The sequence below is a fragment of the Vicugna pacos genome, chromosome 3 (assembly GCF_048564905.1).
Source record: "Vicugna pacos chromosome 3, VicPac4, whole genome shotgun sequence".
In the NCBI taxonomy this organism is placed as follows: domain Eukaryota; kingdom Metazoa; phylum Chordata; class Mammalia; order Artiodactyla; family Camelidae; genus Vicugna; species Vicugna pacos.
Genome location: NC_132989.1, coordinates 50,566,690 through 50,588,227, shown reverse-complemented (window position 1 = coordinate 50,588,227; position 21,538 = coordinate 50,566,690). Strand labels below are relative to the sequence as shown.

General features: G+C 39.3%; 1 protein-coding gene across 2 annotated transcripts; it reads left to right on the top strand.

Moving 5' to 3' along the window:
* Nucleotides 1-3,152: 3,152 nt before the first annotated feature.
* Nucleotides 3,153-20,373, top strand: MACIR (macrophage immunometabolism regulator). Of its 2 annotated transcripts, XM_031673200.2 has the most exons (4): nt 3,153-3,357; nt 10,117-10,206; nt 15,882-15,931; nt 17,888-20,373. In XM_031673200.2, exon 4 carries the CDS (start codon nt 17,911-17,913, stop codon nt 18,532-18,534), a length of 624 nt encoding a protein of 207 aa, XP_031529060.1. In that variant the 5' UTR covers nt 3,153-3,357; nt 10,117-10,206; nt 15,882-15,931; nt 17,888-17,910; the 3' UTR covers nt 18,535-20,373. The 2 variants fall into 2 exon arrangements, with proteins under 2 accessions (XP_031529060.1, XP_006208044.1); XM_006207982.4 differs by lacking the exon at nt 15,882-15,931.
* The last annotated feature ends 1,165 nt before the right edge of the window (nt 20,374-21,538 follow it).

Sequence of the window (21,538 nt, the reverse complement as noted above, 5' to 3'; positions counted from 1 at the left end):
TGTCAGCTGACCCATAAATGTGCAAATAGTTCACAGCAATAGTAACAAATAGGAGAAAAGTTTTTTCCCATAAACTGCTTTTTATTCTGGAAAAGTGTCAGTGTATAGAAATGAATCTTCATAATTTAAAAAGATAAAGATTTTGGCTAAGTGCCTGGGAACAACAAGCAGTTGCAATATGCAGTAGGTTAATAATTAGAAAGGTAAAAAAGACACCATATAATTTCTGAATAGCAAGTTAAGAGACTGATCAAGACTATTAACAATTGGAAAGCATCAAGCTTTGGTTGAGCAATTTAAAATCTGATATTTAAAATTTTAATTTTTTGAATAGACATTGATTTTGCATAGTTCAAAATATATGAAAGAATATATAGTAAAAGGCTGACCACCTACTTCTGTTTCTAAGCCATCAACTTTTCTCCCTGGGGCAACTAATATTTTTCACTTTCTGGCTGTGCTTCTAGAAATATGTTCTAAATATGCAGCTGTGTTGCTTTCAAACTCCTTTAATTTTAAAAAAACATGTTATTTTGAGATAATTACATGTTCACCTGCAGTTACAGGAAATAATACAGAGAGATCCCATATAACCTTTACCCAGTTATCCCCACTGGTAACTTACTATATAGTAAGTACTATATATATATAGTGCAGTATATATATAGTGCAGTCTATTATATACACAGTGCAATATCACAACCAGGACACAGAACATTTACATAACCAAGGGTTCCTTGGCAGTAACTGTCTCTCCTCCGTGGCTACAGCTTCCACCAGGTCAGCCCCTGGGATCCGGTAACCCTGACTCCTCCCTCTGTTTCTCCAGTTAGGGGCTGTGCTTGGTAATTTATGGATTACCTCATGACCCCTGTTTAGCTTTTGAGTTTTGATAACATATTGCCTGTGTTATCAATTCCTACATCAGTTGTCTTTGTTTATATATGTCTGAGTTGGTCTCTATCTTCCTGGTTAGTCCCTGCCTGAAACAAATGGGTGTAGAGAAAAGGAAGCGATGTGTTATTTCTGGCACACCTGGCTTAGTAGTTTCTGTTTTATATCTAATATGTTGTTATCGAATCTACCTATCCTCTTCTCTCAAACGGGCTGTTTGCTAGGCAACGCTGTTTACATCAATGTATAATCCTTCCCAGACAACGATCTTTTTAAAGTGATCTTTTCTGGGAAGGATGACTTGAGGCAAAGATGTAACTTACACAAGGGGCATTTGAGATGGAATGTCTGAGTCTCCAGGTTCAAAAGGCCTTTCAGATCACAAGGTCTATTTGCGCCTGATTCTTTATAAGCATGCCATTTTTCTTTATAGATTGAATAGATTTTCACAGAACATAGAAAAGCTCTGAGAAGGGCTTCTGTGGGAGTAACCTCCCACCCCTCCGTACTCCCCTTAGCCACAGCCCTTGCAAGCCACAACTGATCTGAATTAATACAATAAGAAGTCAGAGTCTTTAGGCGGCACAGACTTATCACCGAGGGGCCACACATAAAGCTATTACTGCCCTTTAACTGCTTGGTGAATTGGTTTATTGGGTATCCTTTGGGACACTCAAGAACTAACTGAAGTTTTGATTGGGTGAAGACTCAGGGCTAAGATGGGAGCTCCAAGCACCACCCAGGGAGGGAGGCAATTTGGACACAATGCCTTCTCAAGAGGGCTAACCTTGAGCCTAATACACTTAAAGGCAAATCAGAACTTTACTGCTTTTGGCCAAAGAACATTGCCAAACTCAGAGCAAAGGGCAAGTTACAAGGCATTCTTCTGGAAAGGTTACAAGATTTCAGATAGGACAGAATGAAAGTAAGTTTCTGAATATTAAATATACAATGTTTTGGAGGTGGTTTTATGAGAATGATCATGAGGACAATAAAAACACTGTGTCAGACATTATAATCTGAAATAACTCTCAGTGTGTTCTCCTAAAGTACTGATTAAAAAAAAAGTCCATTCATTTATTTGTTCACCACAAATTGTGTTGTGCCTGGTTCTGTATTTGAGAAGTTGCACATAATCTGTATTGGGAATAAAGTAATTTATGTTTTCTAAAATTATTCTGTAATCTTCCCATGTGTGTTGTATTTTAGGGCACACGGGTAGTATTAAATGTCTTATAGTTGAGGGGCTCCAGGCATCACTCTGTTGAAATAGGGGTCTACAGATTTATTTGCCTTTATATTATCAGGGGTGTATATAGATTTTGCAACAAGTTTGAATCAAGATTTGTTTCAATTTGTGTTTATTGACACCAAGTTTACACCTTTTATGTCCAGATACAGCATTCTGTTAAAACAAAAACAACTACCTCTCTCGAACTGAGACTGGAACACAAATTAGCAACATTTATAAACAATTCTAGGGTCCCACTGCCTGGATTCAAACCCAGCTCAGTCACTAACTCCGTGAGTGACCTCGAGGAAATTACTTAAATTTTCTACATCTTTAAAATGTGGATCATAATTGGTCACTCTTATAGAATTCTTGAGGGGTGTAAATTCGAAAATACGTATTAAAAGGCCTGGCACATGGTAGGTGAGAGCTAAACAAATGTTAGTAACTATTGTTATCTCTGAGTTTGTTAACCGGTTTGGCAGAGGAGATGTAACATGAAAATAGAAAATCTGATCAAAGGAAAGAATTTCTTAGAAGAAGGGAAAAGATCAAGTCTGAAGATTCAAAAATGGCTAATCAAATCAGAATCTGAATTCTACCCTTCTCCCCACATTCATTAGATACTCAGCATGTTTCTAAGATTGACCCTATAATTTGTAATTTCACGGGTTCTAATCTTCTCTACTTCTGCTCAGTGCTGCGTCCTTTAAATCGGAGACTTACAAACGACAAACATCGCCACACCACTTAACTGGGGCAATCTGAGCGTTGCCAGGCCTCTGAGTGGGAGCTCTTGAGTTGCTGTGCGGGGTTTGGACTGGGCAGTGTTACGACTCCTCCCCCGACCACCCTAGTCAGCAACCCCACCCCACTCTCGCCCCGCCCCGCCCCGCCCCCTTCTTCAGGCTTCTTAGCGCCTTTCTCTCGCGGGCCCGCCCTTCCTCAGGGCGTTTGAGCTGGGCGCAGGAGGCGGGCTCAGCGCTGACAGGCTGCGCCTCTGCAGCCGGAGGGAGGAGGGCGGGAAGGCAGGCGGAGGAGGAGGAGGAGGAGGCGGGGACTACGCCGGGCGGTAGCTGGCGCCTATCGCAGTGGGAGCAGAGAGGGTACCCGGCTGGCTCCGCTGGCCGCCTCAGCCCGGATCTCGCCGCCGCAGCACTGCGCCTCTCCCGCCCTTGTCTCCGGCTCCACGGCCCCAGGCACGGCGGAGGCGGTGGAGCTGTGGGCCACTGGTAGGTTGCACGGCGAACGGCGGTTCCGTCTGCAACCTTTTGTGCTGCAGAAAAGGTGGTGGTGATGGGTGGGTGGGGGGTTGCCTCAGTCACCGATTCCCGGTGCCAGCCCCAGTCGCGGCGCCGCCCCTTCCTCCCTGCCTCGTGTCGGGCCCGGGCGTGCGGTGCCGGCGCAGAGCTAGGGGATCACGGCCCGGCGGGCCTCAGGGATGGGCGGCGGGCGACCTCAGCGACCCCCGGGTTTGGCGGTCTGATACCCTCCGCACCCGAGCAGGGGGCTGGGGGCTGGTGAACTGGGTGGGGCCCTGGCGGGGTGCCGGTGCCGGTGCCCGCGGTTCCTTGGCCCAGGGGTGGGGTCGGAGACGCCGTGAGTGTGCAGCGCGTGTGAGTGAGTGTGCGGGGGCGTGCGCCCCCGTGTGCGCGCGGCGTGCGCTCGCCGAGGAGGTGCGGGACTCAGCGACCTGGAGCGCCTCTCCCGCTGTGCGGCGGTGCGGAAGTCTGGGCGCGTTGGCGCGCACGCTGGCTCCTCCGCCGCCGTGCCCGCACCGCGGGGCAGCGGGCCTAGGGGCCCCATTCAGAAGTAGCTCCTTGCCGGGCCTGGTGCGCATCTGGCCCTTTGCCCGGACTGCGTGCTGGGTGCGACTGCTCGGGCCAGATAGCGCCTCAGGGCGAGCTCTGACGGCCTTATCTCGCCGTCTCTCCTCGCCTGCGCTGCAATCTAGGTGGCGAGGCCGCCCGGGAGCCCTCAGCCAGCGCCCGCTGCACGTCTGCCGGTGTGGCGGGGGCGGACGGACCCGTCGTGGCCTGGGGCGCTCGTGTGGATTGGGGCCGGGTGCTGGCCAGAAGCGAAAGCAGCAGATGTCTTTGGGCATCAGTGCCCTCGCCCCACCTGTCGCGGGTGGACTTTGGGCCGGGTGGGGGGCGAAGGAGAGGGATTTCCAGGCGGGCGGCAGTCAGACCTTGAACAGGCGGCCCCATTGTGAAGCTGCCAAACTCTCTCTAGTGGTGGAATCTGCGAATCTCTGCCAGAAAGGAGATGGGAACGCGAAAGGAATGATGGCCCCGTCCCTTTCCCCTTGTAAGGGTTCGGCATCCTTAGGGTCTCCCTGCTTCTCCACTCAGGCCAGTTTGCCCTTGGGTAGGTTACTGATTTGTGTCAAGCAAAGATGCTGAGCGTGTATGTATATGGCTGTGGAGCATAGGTAAAACTGAAGCTGGAAACTTTTTAATCATTTCCAAGAAAGAGGAAGAATGGAGACAGTAGCGTTTTGTAGCGTTCTTTCTACTCCCAAACGAACAGTTCTCGCATAACGTTTTTGACATTTGTAGGCTCTTCATTTTACATTGTTTTTCTCAGATGAGCCACACTACAATTTAGAGTTGCTAGCCTCTGTTTTTTTTTTTTTTCTTCTTCTTCTTCTTTTTAACCCTGTAGAGCAGATTAGCCACTAGGGAGATAGAAATGACCTCTTCCCAAAGTTTATTTTCCCAGTCATTTCAAAATACAGTATCGGTCATTATTGCACAGGCTTTTGGTACTTTCTTGATTCAAGACCACAGTTTATGCTTACACAATTATATTTAATGAATGTTTCACAGATGTCTTGGTGTTTTTATTATGTAACTGTGTATGCATTATAAACGTAATAAAGTGACCCAGATGAAATACAAGGATTAATGAGCCCAGAGACCTCTTGATTTGATAAGAGCTAGTGTTTAGAATATGCTTCTGCCAACATTTTAGTTTATTTACTTGCAAATGAGACTGTTTAGCAGTAACTATTCTAGGATATAAGATAGAGGGTATTTATTGATCTTATGTAATGGTCAGTGAATTTGTTTCCTTTCTCTGTATAATAATTTTGTATACTTTGGAGAGCTGTTAATATGCCTCAACCCTTACAAGTATTAGAGTGGTGGGAGTAATAAAACTTTATATACAGAATTAAATTTTTTTTTTGCTGATTATATCGTCTGGGGGAAAATCAGCTCTTTGCCTCCAAAGAGAACTCTGATTTCATCACAAGCCTATCAAATTCTTGGTTTTAAGTTTTCATTTGGAAGGTTAGCCACTTCAGCTGTGTATACCTGTCCATCTAAGTTATGTTTACTAAGAGGCAAATAGCTTGTAAAGATGGCAATATGGACCCGCATTTCCAGTTACTATCAGTCATATTTGTAGTGAAACTGGATTTTTTTCTAAAAGTAGAAGGATGACTTTACATAAATTTAAGATATTAGTAACCTAGGTTTAATTTCTTCTAGCAGAAATATAAATAAAATGAATGCTTCACTTTAAGGAATTTGCTATTAAAAGAACTGATATTAGAAAGAGAAACTAACTTTTGTCTTTCTGAACTGATTGTGGGTTGCCTCTCCAGGTTGGTGTGGTTAGTGATTTGTTTGTAAGGTCAAAGATAGTTTCAGAAGAGTCACACCCTACTTAACAACTTTTCTTAAAAATTATTGATTGTTTAGCTTTTATGAGTTGCAGTGGAAGAGTACGTATTTTAAAGTAACCCTTAAGATGAGCACATAGGTGTAGCTAAGCGTTTTGTTTTCATTGTGAGTGCTGTACATTGATTTGGCAGGTAAACCCTTTTATTTCTGCTCAGTGTTTTGCTACTTAAGAGATATTTTAGCCCTCTTTTTTATTATTAGAGTAATCTTTGGGAATAGTGGTAGTAAAATATTTTCATTAGTCTGAATGGAACTTTAAAAAAATTTGTTTTTTTCCCAAATGCTTTTTCATTATTGATCTCTCATATAGCCACTCTGAGAAGACTACCTGCTTCCTTTTTTTTTTTCCCCTTTTTTTTTGGGAGCTAGAATTAGAATCTATAACTTCTACTCTACCAATTTTCTTTGCCTAAATTTTATTTTGGTTTTCATAATATAATCTTCAGTGATTCATGTAATTTGTTTACCGGAATTCTCATGGGCCTTCATGTGATATTTTGTTATATTATTTTTTCTTACTGCTACTTAGTTAATGGATCTATGATGAAGCCAGGATTTGTGCCTTTTTTTTTTTTTTTATGTATAGGGATTTTGTGTGGGCTTGAAAATTTCCGTAAGGAGCTTCTGTATTTTTGGGAAAACCACTCCCTTCTTTGGGTTCCCATTGCCATTCAGGTTTACTGTTATGTGTGTTAATTGGATTTATGTATTTCCATGTCTTTCTGTCTTCCCCTCTTGTCTGGTCTCAGGCTCCACTTTTCATGTTCATCCCAGTACCTGAATAATGCTGTGACATAGTAATACCCAGGAAATATTGTTGAATGACTGAATGAGTAAATGAATAATTGAATATCTGAGTGCATACACCCAAGTTAATAATACCCCTCCAAATTGTATAGAAATCCACTACACAGGCAGAAAGATCTTTCTTTTTTAATTCATTGCCTTTCCACTATTAGATATGTGACTTTTGAGTAGAATAACGATATAATCGCCAAACTACGACACTTTTGAGAGATAATGGGGATGCTGTAAATAATTATGCCCGGACACTGGCTGTGAACTGAGACATAGGGTCATTCTGCTTTTAAAAGACATTCTTTATTTACCTTTGATGATACCTATCACCTTGCCTGAGAAAATGTGGTACACTTGCTAGTTAATGTTTTCAAACTTCTCTTTTTGTAGAAGCTTCATTTGCAGTCAAATGTTGGGTGTCTTCTGCTTAGTTACCCATGGCTTCCCTCCCCAGAGGCCTGTGGGCAGCTCTTGGCCATGCTTAATTTTTCCTATTTTTGTTGCTTACAGGACAGTGTCACAGGGCTTCTGTTTGTTTCAGCTGCTGATAGCTGGGAGCATTATATACTCTAGCCTTTGCTCCGTTTACTTCCGGCTGTTTTGTATGCAGTATTTAGTCCATCTTGGAAGAATTTAACCTAGTTCTGTTGCCTCTTGTTGACTATTCCTGAGAGGAGATCCAGTGATACTTTACCAAGACTTCATGTTCAAAACATGGCCAAAATCATAAGTATTAGAGATTAATAGATTTTAAAGTATTTTTAGAAGAAAAAGTGTTATTTGGAAGGTATGTGTTTTGGGAACTTTTGAATTACAGTCTTTTAGTTGTTTATATTGGGAGATGGGAGTAAAATCCTTATAATTTTTACTAGACTTCTTTATAGACAGTCTCTTAAAGAAGCTATATGCTTATACTAGTTTCTGACCGTATTCTTTTTAGTTAAAATGTTTTGTTTTGTTTTTTGTCTTTTTCACCATTTTCATCCTCCTCCTCTTCTTCATGGCACCTGTGCATGGATAGCATACAATCACAGACCAGACACTAAACAGAGTCAGAAATGAGTGAAAAATGAGGAATGGAGCAGAGTTCCTTCACCTTGGTTTTGCCTTGTGTTGCTCCTTTGGACTCTGTTTGTGTTCTATTTTGGGCTTGGCACAGGCATAATAGGGATAATCAGTTACTACACTTTGTTTACTATGAAATTACCGACCATTTCCTAGACTCCCACATAAGCTCCAGCGCAGGAGATGGATAATTACTTTAAAGCTCCTCTGCTTTCAAATCCAGGATGAAGTTTTACATTGATTTTCCTTTAATGTTGAAAAAATGTTGGAGATGGTTCTCGGTTTTCAGTCTAGATTTCTAAAAGTCTAAATGAAATCTGTCTCACTTTGTGATAGATACAGCCCTGAAAAATTAAGTGGAGATATCTCTCTGTATTTGGTATCCAACCACATAACCAGCAAATATTGGCTGATAGAAACATTTTTTTTCCTGCCTTACAATTTATGATTTAAAAAAACAAAGTTATAAACTCTTACGAGAAAGGGTCCAGGATTTAGAATGATTTTGCCTTAGTCTCTCCACTGTGTGCCTTAGAATCCTAACATTTTCAAGTTAGAAGTAACCCTAGAGTTAGTAATGAAAGCTACTTGCCTCCAGTCATCTCACAGATGAGGTGATAGAGCTTTTAAATAAAGTGTGGGGAGCTACACATTTTAAACAGAATTCCTCTTACAGAAAGTAATTAATATACATTTTTCAGGAACATGATTATTGTGTAAAAAACTACATACCTGGGCTTATCATTGAACAGAGCCATGTGTTTATAAAGTGATGTCAGTGGGCTTTGGAGCCAGATGGATTGGGGTTCCGATTCTTGCTCTGACTCTAAAATGGTATATTACTTGATCAAATACTTTAAAATGGGGGTAATAGTTTCCTGACGGAGTATATAGTTGTTAAGATTAAATGATATAAATTGCATCTAGCTTTTGGATTGTAGAAGATACTAAAAAATTGTTTTAAAGTTGATTTTAAAGAAGTTTCCCTTCCCCATTAAAAATCCATTTACTTAAATAAGAAATCAGTTTGAAGTTAGTATTGGGGAGATTCTCTGGGGATAATGATAGTAAATTAAAAACTGGTTAGGTAACACTTTTTGTTACATTGTACTTTATTTTCTGTTAAAACCAGAGGCTTTGTTAGTGGAGCAGACTTAATTATCTAGGCTTCTTGGCTACCCAACTTGAAAATAGTCAGTGGCAAAAGAAATGAAAGGAAAGTTGTCTGTGAACTGAACCTAAATAAGTTCTAAAGATTGAGAAACATGTTGGTTTCTCTGAATGATAGTTCTTGGTACATTAGCTCCTTCTAGGGTCTCAAGCTGAGGAACCAGTTACCTTTAATTTGGTAATAATCCATTTCCTTTGGATAAAACTCTTCTGTGCTGGTAAGGAAACTAATACAGTGACAATTGTTTTTGAAAACATGTTGAACTGTTGTGCCTTCTTCAGGCTCTGTGCAACTGTGTAGGTAAAATGAATCCATTCAGCTCATTTGAGGCACCACCTGCCCCCAACAAGTTAAGCACAACAGAAAACACAAGGACCAAAGAAACCTTTACAGATGGAAAAAAAACTTTGGGGTGTTTTCTTGGTCTCAATGAATTAACCCAGTTAACTAGAGTGGTAGGAGGTAAAGATAGATTTTCTTACACATTTCCTCCCCAGGTAAGAGGTGAAAGGCACAGAAGAGATGTTAGAAACTATAAGCAATGTAATAACTATAAAGAAGTGTTTTTCTAGTTGTTCTTTTTCAAAAAAAAAAGTTTTCCGTAAGCTTTCAAGTCATTTGCCTCAGCAGTCATATGAAGGATTTTTATTGTTGCTATTTGATGACTAAAAAGAGTAGACACCAAAATTTAATTGCATAATAATATCAGACATTTGCAAAGGGCTTTGCAGCACGCCAAATACGTTCACCTACTACTTATTTGATCCACATAACAACTGTATGAGGGAGGAGGGATGGTATTGTCCTCATTTTAAAAATTGCTATTTATGCAAGGTCAAGAGGCAGAGGTCTTAGCAAGACAAGGGCTACGACCTGTTCTGCTGACCCTAGCCTCAGTGTTATTTTTCCCATAGGATACTGTGAGTCTGTTGAGCAGGTGAGTAGGATTAGGATGGTGGAACCAACATTTAAACTGCTGGTTTTTCTTGGCTCTTTATTTAGCTCACTTAGCTACTGTTAGCCTCCAGATAGAGTTTCAGTAACAGAGCACAGAGGAACAAGCATGATAAAAGTGTTTGAGGTTTCATTTAGCTGAGCAAACGCAAAATTACTTTAATTAATTAATATTTTACGCTATATAATCTGTACCTGATGTTAGTACCTCCTGCTAATTCCATCCTGTTTTGCAGTTAGAATTGATGTAATTGCTTTATAAGTTGTGTTACTTGTTAAATTAAAGGTTTATCTTTCTATTTTATGTTTAGTATTTGGAGTAGAGCAGAAAAATTATTATGCCTGTGTTCCCTTGGGACTCATTGGAAATTGTACTGTGACATCTTCTGGGATTTAGTCTGGTGAGTTATATTTTGTATTTTCTGTTTGTTAACCAGTTGTATGAACATAATAGTATAATGTGTTTTAAGGACTATATAAACAGATGACTATGAAATGTCAGTATATTATTACAAATATATATACTATAATTGTGAAATTTTGAATGGAGAGAACTGAAATTATTTTTTAAAATGCTAACGTTACCATATTTGAAATACTTGACTTTTTGTTTGAGGACATTTTACTTTTTCATTCTCGTAAGATAAAGGAGGTCTTGTGGAATAATATTTTGAAATATAGTAGTTAAGAGGTTGTTGCTTTAATTTCAGGGGCATTTTAGTAAAAACATTAATCTCCAAAGATTGGTGAAATCATTTGCAAAAAGTTTAGCCATATATTACCATATGGAAAGAATGGCAAACAAGTGACTGAAAGGAACATCATTTTCACTTAGTCGCTTTGCAGTTCACTGCAAGTGTGACGTTCCTTTTGTCACATCATGAATTTAAACTGTTAAAAATAGGCAATAGTGCTGCTGATGTCTTCCTGTAGTTGTCTTTTTTCAGTGTGTCATCTGTGTATCTGGGCTGAAATTGTCTGGGTGGCTCCAAGTCTTTGAAGGAGAAAAAAAATGTAATAATCTTCTTAGCATTAAAAAAAGTTACATTAGTGTTAGTTCATGCTTTGGTTTGTTATTGTACTTGGCCAATGTCTTTGTAGCAAGGCCAATGTCCTTGCTTTGAAGTCACATAGAGTGATCATCATCTTTTGAAAAAACAGTTTATTGTAAGTGATTTCCAAATTAGCAGTCAGCAGAATGAGTCAAAAGAATGATGCGGGAAAAAACCCACCGTTTTCATCTGGTAGATACAGTCTGTCAAATTTATGAAACTGTATTTTAAAACACTGAAAAAAATGGAAGCATAACTAAAATTTTCAGTTTTGAAGAAAAGAGCAGAAGTTTGAAAACTGTAAGTACAAAGTACTTTTAGAGGTTATTGAATAAGAAATAATGTGGCTGGGTCATTAACTCATCCAGTTGAAATAAAGCACAAAACTGGGAGCAGTGACGGGTGGAAGCTACAGGAATGTGTGTGTGTACTCTGTATCTCTGTTTCCATTTGGGTACGTGTGTACATGTTATATATGTAAATAAAAAGATATTGTAGCAGAGCTGCAAAAGGGAAATGAACCAACCTGAGAGGAAGTGAGTTACCTGTGACTGAAGGTGTTCAAACAAAAATTGGACCAGCATTAAAATTCCTTCTGATTTAGGGATAATGAGATCAGAAGAATTTTAAAGACTTTTAAAATTTAGAGGACCATGAAAAACTTAGAAATACATGACAAGGTTTTTTTATTTTTAAAGTTTGGTTTACTGACATATAATTTATATGTAGTAAAATTCACCCTTTTAAGCTGTATAGTTTGATGAGTTTTGACAAATGCATCCATTAGTGTAGTGACCAGTACAGTCAATGTATAGAATATTTTGATCCCCGCCTCCTCCCCCCACCCATTCCCTTGTGTCCCTTTATATAGTCTGTTCCCTCCTCCCAACTTCAGCCCTTGGCAGTCATTGAATAATTTGTTTTCTGGTACTTTCACCTTTTCCAGAATGTCATGTAAATGGAATCACACAGTATGTAGCATTTTCTGTCTGCTTCTTTCACTTAGTGTAATCTTAGTTTGCTCCCTCTCATGGCTGAGTACTATTCCATTTTGCGGATGGACCACAGGCTCTTTATCAGTTACCCTGTTGGTAGATGTTTGGATTGTTTCCAGTTTTTGGTGATTATGAATGCAACTGTTATAAACATTCACATCCAGGTCTTTGAACATATATTTTCATTTTTCTTAGGTAAATACCTACAGATAGGGTAGGTGGGTTGTGTAATAAGCAGTTATTTAACTTTCTAAGAAATTGCCAAACTGTTTTCCAAAGTGACTGTACCTGACAGGTTCTAAGAAGATAAAAGAACTGTATCAAAGTGTGTGCAAATTTATTTTTATTTTATATCCAGTTTTAACAAGTTTGGTTGGCAGATGTTTTTTAAGCCAACAGTGGATTAGAAACAGTTAATTGGAAGGCCTCAGGGGTAGTTTGTTAGCAATTGGAAGCAGCCAAAAATGATATTCACTAATGTGATTGTAATTACTGGTTAAAAAAAAAAGGCAGAAACTTATAGCAGTGAAATTCTTCTAACTGGTAAGTTCTGTTTGACAAATTCCTAAACATGTCTGCATATTAGAATCACCTGGGGATCTTTTAAATTCAGACCCCAGGCTACCCCCTTGATGATTTAAATCACAAATCTGGGGTAGAACACAGACAGCAGTGTTTTTTGAAACTCCTTGGATGATGTCATTGTGTAGCAAGCTTGGGAACCACGTCCTGGAAGCACAGCATGATGCGATGAAAGGAGCACCGGACTTGGAGCCAGGAGACCTGGAAGTGTGTGCTTGGCTCTGGGCAGGTCCCTGTCTTCATAGCCTAAGTGTCCTATTCTCTGTCATCGGAGGTTCAGATAGGTGAACTCCTAGGACATTCTGGCATTCAAACTAGATGGTTCTAGGTATCACTGGACTGATGATAATAGTCATGCTTAGGAAGTTTTCCATTTCCCAAGGAAGGGCTCTATTCTGAATGATTCCTTTCAGGTTCCTCTTGAAAAGGATTTTGTTCAAAAAAGAGATTTTTTTTTGTGTGTGTGTGTGTGATGACATTTTGGTTCTGTATATTTAGAGAGTAACATTATATCTGTTTTGTCTTAAATGGTGTTGCTGTGTGTTGCTAAAAACAGTTCAAGCATATGGAGCAGTTTTTTGATTACTGAGGGTGACTTTATTTTTTTTTTTTGACAAACCTGATTTTAAAACCATTTTCTGGAATGTAGTTCTTCTCAAAAAAGATGTCTTTATTTATTTATTTTTTGTATAGCAGTTATGAAACTTATCAGCTATTTTTAGAGCTAGTCTAATGAGCTGAGGTATCTAGGTTATATTTTCAAAATGTTGCTCCTGGTGCCAAAAGGAAGTTTGGCCTCTTGGAGAGTGTGCAGAGCTGGGTAGATGCTTCCACACAGTCCCAGCCTTTGGAATGTGCTCGTCTTGGTGCACCAGGTTGCCCTACGTGTGTGTTGTGGTTTGGACTTTCGGCTTTAGTTTCAGCCAGACTTCAGCCTGCTGTACCCAGTGTTTTTAGAATGTGCGCTGTATATCTTTTCCTAGGAAGTATTAAAAGTGTTTCCTTGTCTGGCGCTGTTTAGTTTTGAATTCTCATATATTTAAAAACAATAGTAGCTTCTATGAACATTGCCCAGTCTTTCATATGTTGTGTAGATATACTTCAGTGCCATTGTTACTGATTGGATTGTGAGGGAATTTGATATTGAAGACCCTCAGGTGTCATTTAAAAAAATTATAGTTGTTCCTGTGCTTGTCTAGGAAACTCAGTTCTAAAAGCATTGTTCAACTACAAGTTGTCTTTTTTATGCTTGTTGCACTTTCTGGTCTAGACTCTCCTATGCACGGAAATTTGGCTAATTCTATTATTATAATACTTACTATTTTCAATTTCCAATTTTTATTTTTGCTTTAAACTGTATGAAAGGCTTTAATGCAAGCAGTAGGGTCTCTGTTGTTAGGCTTTGATTTGTAATGCTCTGCAGTGCAGAAGTTAGCACTGGATCTGATTTCTGGGTTCACATTTATTCTTACATATGCAGTGGGAGTGTACCTGTGACACATACCTGCAGGATTTATGAGAGAACTTCGTAGCTGTTTATCTTGGCAATATGCTTTTTTGATACAAGGTTTATTTTGGAATATGAAACAAAATGCTTAGTCATGGATAGATGTGTTAAAAATAACAAACCCATAGCAGATTTTTCATGGTGAAATGTGAAGAATCTACTACAAACACAGGCTATCGCTGGATGTAGTCAGGGTAGCTGCGTTTCCTGATGAATGCCGCTTAACAAGGAATTTCGCAGTGCAAATCAGTGGACGCACACATACCAGCATACGCTGAGTTTGAGACTTTCGATCTTTATTCTTTCCTGTCACCTCCCCACTCCTTTTTTGTTTCGAGTTAGGTGCCTAGACTTCTCCCTCTTCAGTGGGGACATGACCTACAGCATTTCTGCCCTTTTGAAAGATAACTGAGAATGTTGATTGTGTAACTGCTCTTGGAATCTTGTTCCAATACTTAAATCTAGTCAGGTAATTCTCAGCAGTTTAATAGCTTCAAAAAGTTTTGTTTTTGGTCACATCAAAGAGTGGAAGGTTATGCTGCTCAGTCAGCATTCTGCCCAGCTGAACAAGAAATATTTATTTGCCAGTCAGCTGTCCTCCACCTTGCTCTCTTAGCGCCACACAGTAGATGTTCTTTGCAAGGGTAAAATATAAGTAAAGGGGCATTAAAAAAAAATCTAAGCAATTTGCAGACTCTGGATTGCATCACTCATTCCAGCATGAATATCAAGATCTGAAGATATTCTCGTACACAGGACAGGATGCCGCAGAGACCCTGAAACCACCTCGAAGAGCTGATAGTTTTGAGACTATGCAGTTGTTTGGAGCAGAAGTACTGATGTTTTATAGCTAAAAAGTGCAGTTTTCCAGCCCTTCAGATCACTCGAGAAGTTCAGCAGGTAGCAGCTGCTATCTATGCAATACTTAAAACGAGCATTTTCATGTTCCAGTACAGCAAGGCTCTTATTCAGAGAAGCATAGGCCTTGGTTACTACATTAAATATTTCTGTGAGTGGACAGTAAAAATAAATGCTCATTTCTTTAACTTTCTGGTTAAGTATTGTTTTCTCCAGGGAGTGTGTTGTTTGCCTCAGTGAAGTATGGTAGGTTTCCTACACCAGGCTGCTTGGTTGAGATTCCCAGAGCTATTAAACTACACCTTCTTCTTAACCTAGATTTAAATCATTATCTATCAGGTAGATATCTGAAGAGCCTGTTGGATAGTTTTGCCCAAGCCAAGTGACATTTTTTATGCTGTTACTGGCTGCTGGAAACTTGACCACTGATCGTTACTCCTCTAACAGTAGTGTCTGTCTCATGTCACATCGAATCTTGACCTTTATGCATTGCTTCATTCACTTTCTTCACTTTTCTGATTTTCTAGGTTCTTATTTTCCATCTGGCGTATAATTTCTGACTTTTTCTCTCAAACCTTTGTGTCCTGCCATCCGTTATCCTCAACCCCTACAGATTCTAAGAATTCCTGATGGATCTGCCTTGATGCAGCAGGACTGGCTCAGTGAGGGAACAAACTTTAGATGATCTCATTGCCCAGAAGCCTGTGCCCACTCTTCTTTACTGTGACTTTGTACACGGTTAGCTTGCTTAGCAATTTTTATACTCATAGGCAAAAAAAGATGATTTTCAGCCTAGCTTCTGTTTGAATTATTACCCAGTTCAGAATGGGTGGGTTGTGACTTCATGGATTTTAGGAAGTTTATAATATACTAAAATGAGAGGGTGGAAATTCCATGGACTGTCATGGACTGCCAGATTTGGAAGAAACCTAGACCCCTGTGTCACTTAATGTGGACTGACAGCTTGAGTATCACTACTGGGTGACTCTCCGTGGGCGGGCGGCCTGGCGTGTGTGTGCTCTCCGAATCCACCACAGCCCTGGTTGTTTGGGCCTCGCTGACCTTCTCTCCTTGTCTTTCAGAATGAAGTATCAGAGAATCACTTCCTACCTGTAGCTGCCGGTCAGGTTAGGTATGTTACAGGCCTTGGATCTGTCCTCTTGTGTTCTTTCTGGGCTACAGAATTGGTGAGAAAGGAAGGATTAATTTGTCGTTTGGCCTAGAGTAAACATTTGTTTGTTCAGCATAAAATTTGATGAGGCTTCACAAGGCCCTCAGGTTTATTAGATGAGAAATTTTCAGGTTTCTGTATGCATAACAAAGTTGGTGGTAGTCACCTACTGTCCCCATCCTCTCAACAAAGAAATAAATTACACAATCCAATAAAAATTTATGTTTACAGTAATAAAATAGAATAAAGCCAATTACTTTAGACTTAGAAGGGCTGAGGGGCTAAGGTATTTATGTTAAATTAGTCTTAAGATTTAGAGTAAAAAGTAAGTAAGCAAAACTGTGGATCACTTTGGCATTTGCTTTATCTCAGGAATCATTATTGATGTTAGTTTTCAGTTGTGCAGTAGATGTTTGGACCATAATGAGGACAGGACAGCATCTAGGTACTTTTTTTTTTTTGGTGAGGAGGTAATTAGGTTTATTTATTTTTGATAGAGGTACTGGGGATTGAACGCAAGACCTTGTGAATGCTAAGCACATGCTCTACCACTGAGCTATATACCCTCCCAACTTGGAAACTTCTTCATAGTCTTGATTTGTTTCTTTTCTAATGAAGGAAAAGAAAGTACGGCATGCAAATGAAGGAATAAAATTGTGGCTTTTTTTAAGCTTTCTGATTGCTTGGATTTTAAATGAATACCCAAACTTTTTAGAAAATGCTTCAATTGGGAAAAGGATATTTGTTTTACAGAAGGATTCTTAGGAATTATTTAATATACTAGCCTTTTCAATAAACGTTTAATCTTAAAATCATGTTATTTTTTGACATATTGACATCATTTTGATTAGTGATCTGAGACATTTAAAGCTGTGATCTTCTAACTGAAGACCAAGTAGAAATAAAGTTTCTCAGAAGTGATATTGTAACTCAGTTTCCCCTTAGCATTTTATTTTCCAAAATTTGATTTATCTACAGTTTTTAGGAACCTGGCCATTGTTTGTGGTACTTCTTGCTGGGGTTTTTCCGGAGTGTGTAATACAATCATTGTAATGAACATTGCTGGCATTCATTGTGAATTGTTTTGCTATTTACTAAACTATTCAAAAGTGTGTGATCTTAGGTATTGTAGGATAAAATAACATCAGATCGGAGGTACTTTTTTATCATTATATTGTCAAATAATGTTTGATTTTTATATATGTTTAATAGTAAAAATGGCCTGATTTACTGAATTTAGGATTAACTTTTAAACTACCAAGTGGTTTTCTTTAATTGACTGGAGATATAAAGGAAGGAACATTTACAGGGTTTGGGGAACTTTCCCTTAAGACTCATCCATACCTTAAAAAATTTTTTAGGTCTAAATTGGATTCTTTTTAGAGGTGGATTAGCTTTTATCTTTTCTTATATGCTCCTTAAACACAACTGCAGGTGTGAAGAGCTGAGCATGTTACGTTAAATTAAATGATGAAACATGTAAAGATTTAAATTTTCTTGTTGGAAACATATTGTGGATTCTTGTGAAATTGTGTATGATTATTTTATTTGCTTCATTTAAGTTGAGATCTATATTTGATTTGCTTAGTAATTGCAAAAAGGAATCAACTTTGTGTGACTGAATGGAGCACTGCACTTAGAGAACTATTGTTTTCTATTTGCTTCTCCATCTGAACCTTTTACTAGTCCTTCAGACTTTAATTTAACCTGCTTTCAAATTCTTGAAGGCAAAGGAGTTGTAGTCGTTTCATGCCTGCTGTGGAACGTTTAACAGACACAGATAAAAATCTGTCCGTGGTGCATGGGCTGTTTTTCGGGCCAGTGTGATTTCACGCTCCCTGAGCCTTCTAAAACGGCCTGGCTTGGCCTGGGGTTCTGCGCATTGTGCTTTTCTAATCTGAGTCTGTCTGCTTTTAGGAGTGTGCAGACTGGTGCCTAAAATGGAAGTAGATGTTAATGGAGAGTCCAGAAGTACCCTGAGCACCCTGCCCTTGCCCGTGGCCGAGGCCGGCTCCCCGGGAAAGGCAGAGGCAGAGAAGCCCCGCTGCTCCAGCACACCGTGCTCGCCCATGCGCCGGACTGTGTCAGGCTACCAGATCCTCCACATGGACTCTAACTATTTGGTTGGCTTCACGACTGGTGAGGAACTCCTGAAGTTAGCCCAGAAGTGCACAGGAGGTGAAGAGAGTAAGGGAGAAGCCATGCCTTCCTTGCGCTCCAAACAGCTGGATGCAGGACTTGCACGTTCCTCTCGTTTGTACAAAACCAGAAGTAGGTACTACCAGCCGTATGAGATTCCAGCTGTCAACGGCAGGAGGCGAAGGCGGATGCCCAGCTCAGGAGACAAGTGCACTAAATCTTTACCTTATGAACCTTACAAGGCCCTCCATGGGCCTCTGCCTCTTTGTCTTCTTAAAGGTAAGAGGGCTCACTCCAAATCTCTGGACTACCTCAATCTAGATAAAATGAACATCAAGGAGCCAGCTGACACAGAAGTGCTACAGTACCAGCTTCAACACCTAACCCTCAGAGGGGACCGTGTGTTTGCTAGAAATAATACATGAGTGACTTGCAGAGGGTGTAAACCAGTTTAGGTCAGCCTACACACTTGGCTAGTGAATTCCACTGTTGTACCCTGTACAGGACTCTTTACATTATAGATGGTTATATCAGCTAAGTGTTCCTGGAACATAAAAATTGTTTGGATCAAATTTTGAATACAGGAATGAAATCACAGGTACTTGAGGGGAAATCATTCTAGAGCACGCAACTGCAAAGAAAACAGAATGTTGACCATTAGTTTGTATAGCTTTTTAGCTAGGAGAAAAAGGCTTTGGGACAGTAATATCATCTTTTAAGATTCTGATACTCAAATTGGGAATGTTATCTGCTTGGTTGTTGCTGACTTGGTATGATTCATTAGAAATTTATATCTTAAGTACTCAAGTACTTCTTTAATCTCTGTATTTTACTATAAAATGTATGTAATGATTTGTTTTATGAAATTTAGAACTTGAACATTGCTAAATTGGACCACTTTTTATTTTTAAATATTGAGTTTAAATATTTTATAACTGGTTTTGCACTGAAAAAATTAACATTTCAGATTGACAAGAGAATAATCTTTACTTGCCTCAATAATATTGTTGAGCAATGAATTTTTTATTTCCGCATGGAAAGTTATTGATCTCTATGGCTGTAAAATATTTCTTTATAGCATTATTAAAGTGTGTCTTAATAAAATTAAATTTGGGATACAAAGTATTTATTTTACCATGGGTGGGGGGAAGCTTTTCCCGAAAGTTTCCAATATAAAGATTTCATCAGTTGAAAAAGTTTCCTTAGTGTTTATTTTCTAATTTAAAATTCACCTGGAACTTTAAAATGGAAAGGATTCTTTACATTGTGGATTATAGGCATAATAATGTTTGCATCTGAATGTTTTCTGTAAGTGAATGGAACTTTAATAGAGAAATTCATGATTTCTGCTATCTAATGCTTAAACTAAGTATGAAGTGATACCATTCAGCATGGCATCGGGTCATTCCAGTTTTAGTTCTGTGCAGCGCAGGCACTCATTGAAATTCCAGTTTCTAGGATTAGTGCAGGAGCCTAAAGTGCTTCTACAGTTTTAATGGGTTAATCCTGGATTACTTAACAATTTATGTCAATTGCACTGGTTTAATTTGTTGCTAAAGAAATAATGCCCTGGCTTTAGTAACAAATACAGCTCAACTAGTCTTGAATATATTTTGGAAGAAAAAAAAATGTATGTAACTTACCTTTTGTAAAAGTTTCTATTTCTTTTCTTTTTTGACTCTTGAAGGTGCAATTTATTAACTGAATTGGCATTTCTGGCAGCATAGACCTACTTATTTCAAGTTTTATTTTGGGGGCTGTGAGTTTCTAAGGTGTTAGGAATCTTGCTTATAAAATAAAAACACCTTTAATTAAATAAGTGGCACTCATTCCTGGTGCAGTTCTGACTTTTCTTTCACCAGAATGAATGACAAACTCTATTTAGAGCAGAATAAGTATTAGAAAACCCTAGGAACTCTTACTCAGCATTTATTATACTTTGACTGAGGCAAACCATGAGAAAGAGCCTCAGGGAAGTTGGCCCATATCTCACTGAGTTGATCAGATTTCTTGGTGGGCTGGAAATATTCAGCTGTTGTACAGTTTGAAGTAAATTGCACCTTTGTAACATATTGTATTGACAAATGATCACTAAGATTAACTATATCCATACAGTCATTAGTTTGACAAGACATAGAATCCTGTCAGAGGCCAAAGACTTGGGATTTTTACGTTTAATGATTAAACACCATTATTTATTGATGATTTTACCCTGTGGAACTGTATTATTTCTAACTATGAAATAAAAGGGTGATGTAAACACACACCGTTGTGTTGTGCTTTAACTAGGTCCACCTCCAACAGGCCAGTTACTGTTCAAAGATTTGCCTAAGCACTTATTTTTAGACCCCGTTTTAAAATTTTTGTTTAAAAAAATTAAAATAATTGTGCTTTGGGTGCTCTTTCACATTTCAAAGTAAAAGATGTATTCATGGCATTGATATGTGTTCAGTCGCACAGTTGTGATCTGTCCCTGCCCGTGCACCTACATAATTTCTTAAGCAAAATAAAAATATGTAGCTGGTGGTTTTTTTTTGTTTTGGTTTTGGTTTTGTTTTCACATAAAGATAGGTGTGAAACTCTGTGGCAGAAATGAAGAGGTTTAAAAGTTTGAAGTGTGGCATATTTGCTATTATCTGATTAGCAAAGATACATAATTTAAAATTTGGTTTCCTAGAAAGAAAGTCGCAAAACTCAAGGTCAGTAGTTTTCAAAGTGTGTTTGCCGAGCTCCTTCACTAGCTCAGTCTTGCTTTCCCTGCACTTCGTGCTTGTGCCCCTGTAGTGGGCTGTGGTGTCCTCCTAAGAAAAAAGGGGAGGCTGGATATCTTTTAGCTGAACTACCCCCGCCAATCCCCTTTTCTTTAGCATGGTTTAGCATGGTTTAAAATTTTTTCCCTCTGTTTTCGTTCAGTTTGATATCCGTGCTAAACAGGGGATCCTTTTGTCCATAGTACACCTACCGGTGTTACCCTGCCTAAACATTGCGGTATCACACATGCGTTATTTTTTGTTTGTTTGTTTGTTTGTTTTGCAAAAATACCATATTTCAGAGGCTCAGCTGATGCATGAAGTAGTAGTAATAGACTTTCAGTCCTTGCCTCATTCTCAGGTGATCTTCTTCTGCACCTTGACTTTCATCTGGCTGTGTCTGCACCTCTGGTTCCAGGGCTGCTTGAGTCGGCAATCAGGGAAGGGAAGACTCAGTGGGGATGGACTGAAATGTAAACTCGTGCAGAACCTCCCACATCCTCTGGGCGACTGCTGGGGCTCCTTCAGTCCTGTCCATTGCTCCTTAAGCCGAATCATGCCCAGGTGTGGCTCACCGGGGTCATTTCCTTCCCTGAGATATTTATTTAAATGATTTCAACATTTGGGGTTCAGGGAGCTTTTAGAAGATTCTAAGTTAACTTTTAAAGGCAAATTGGCC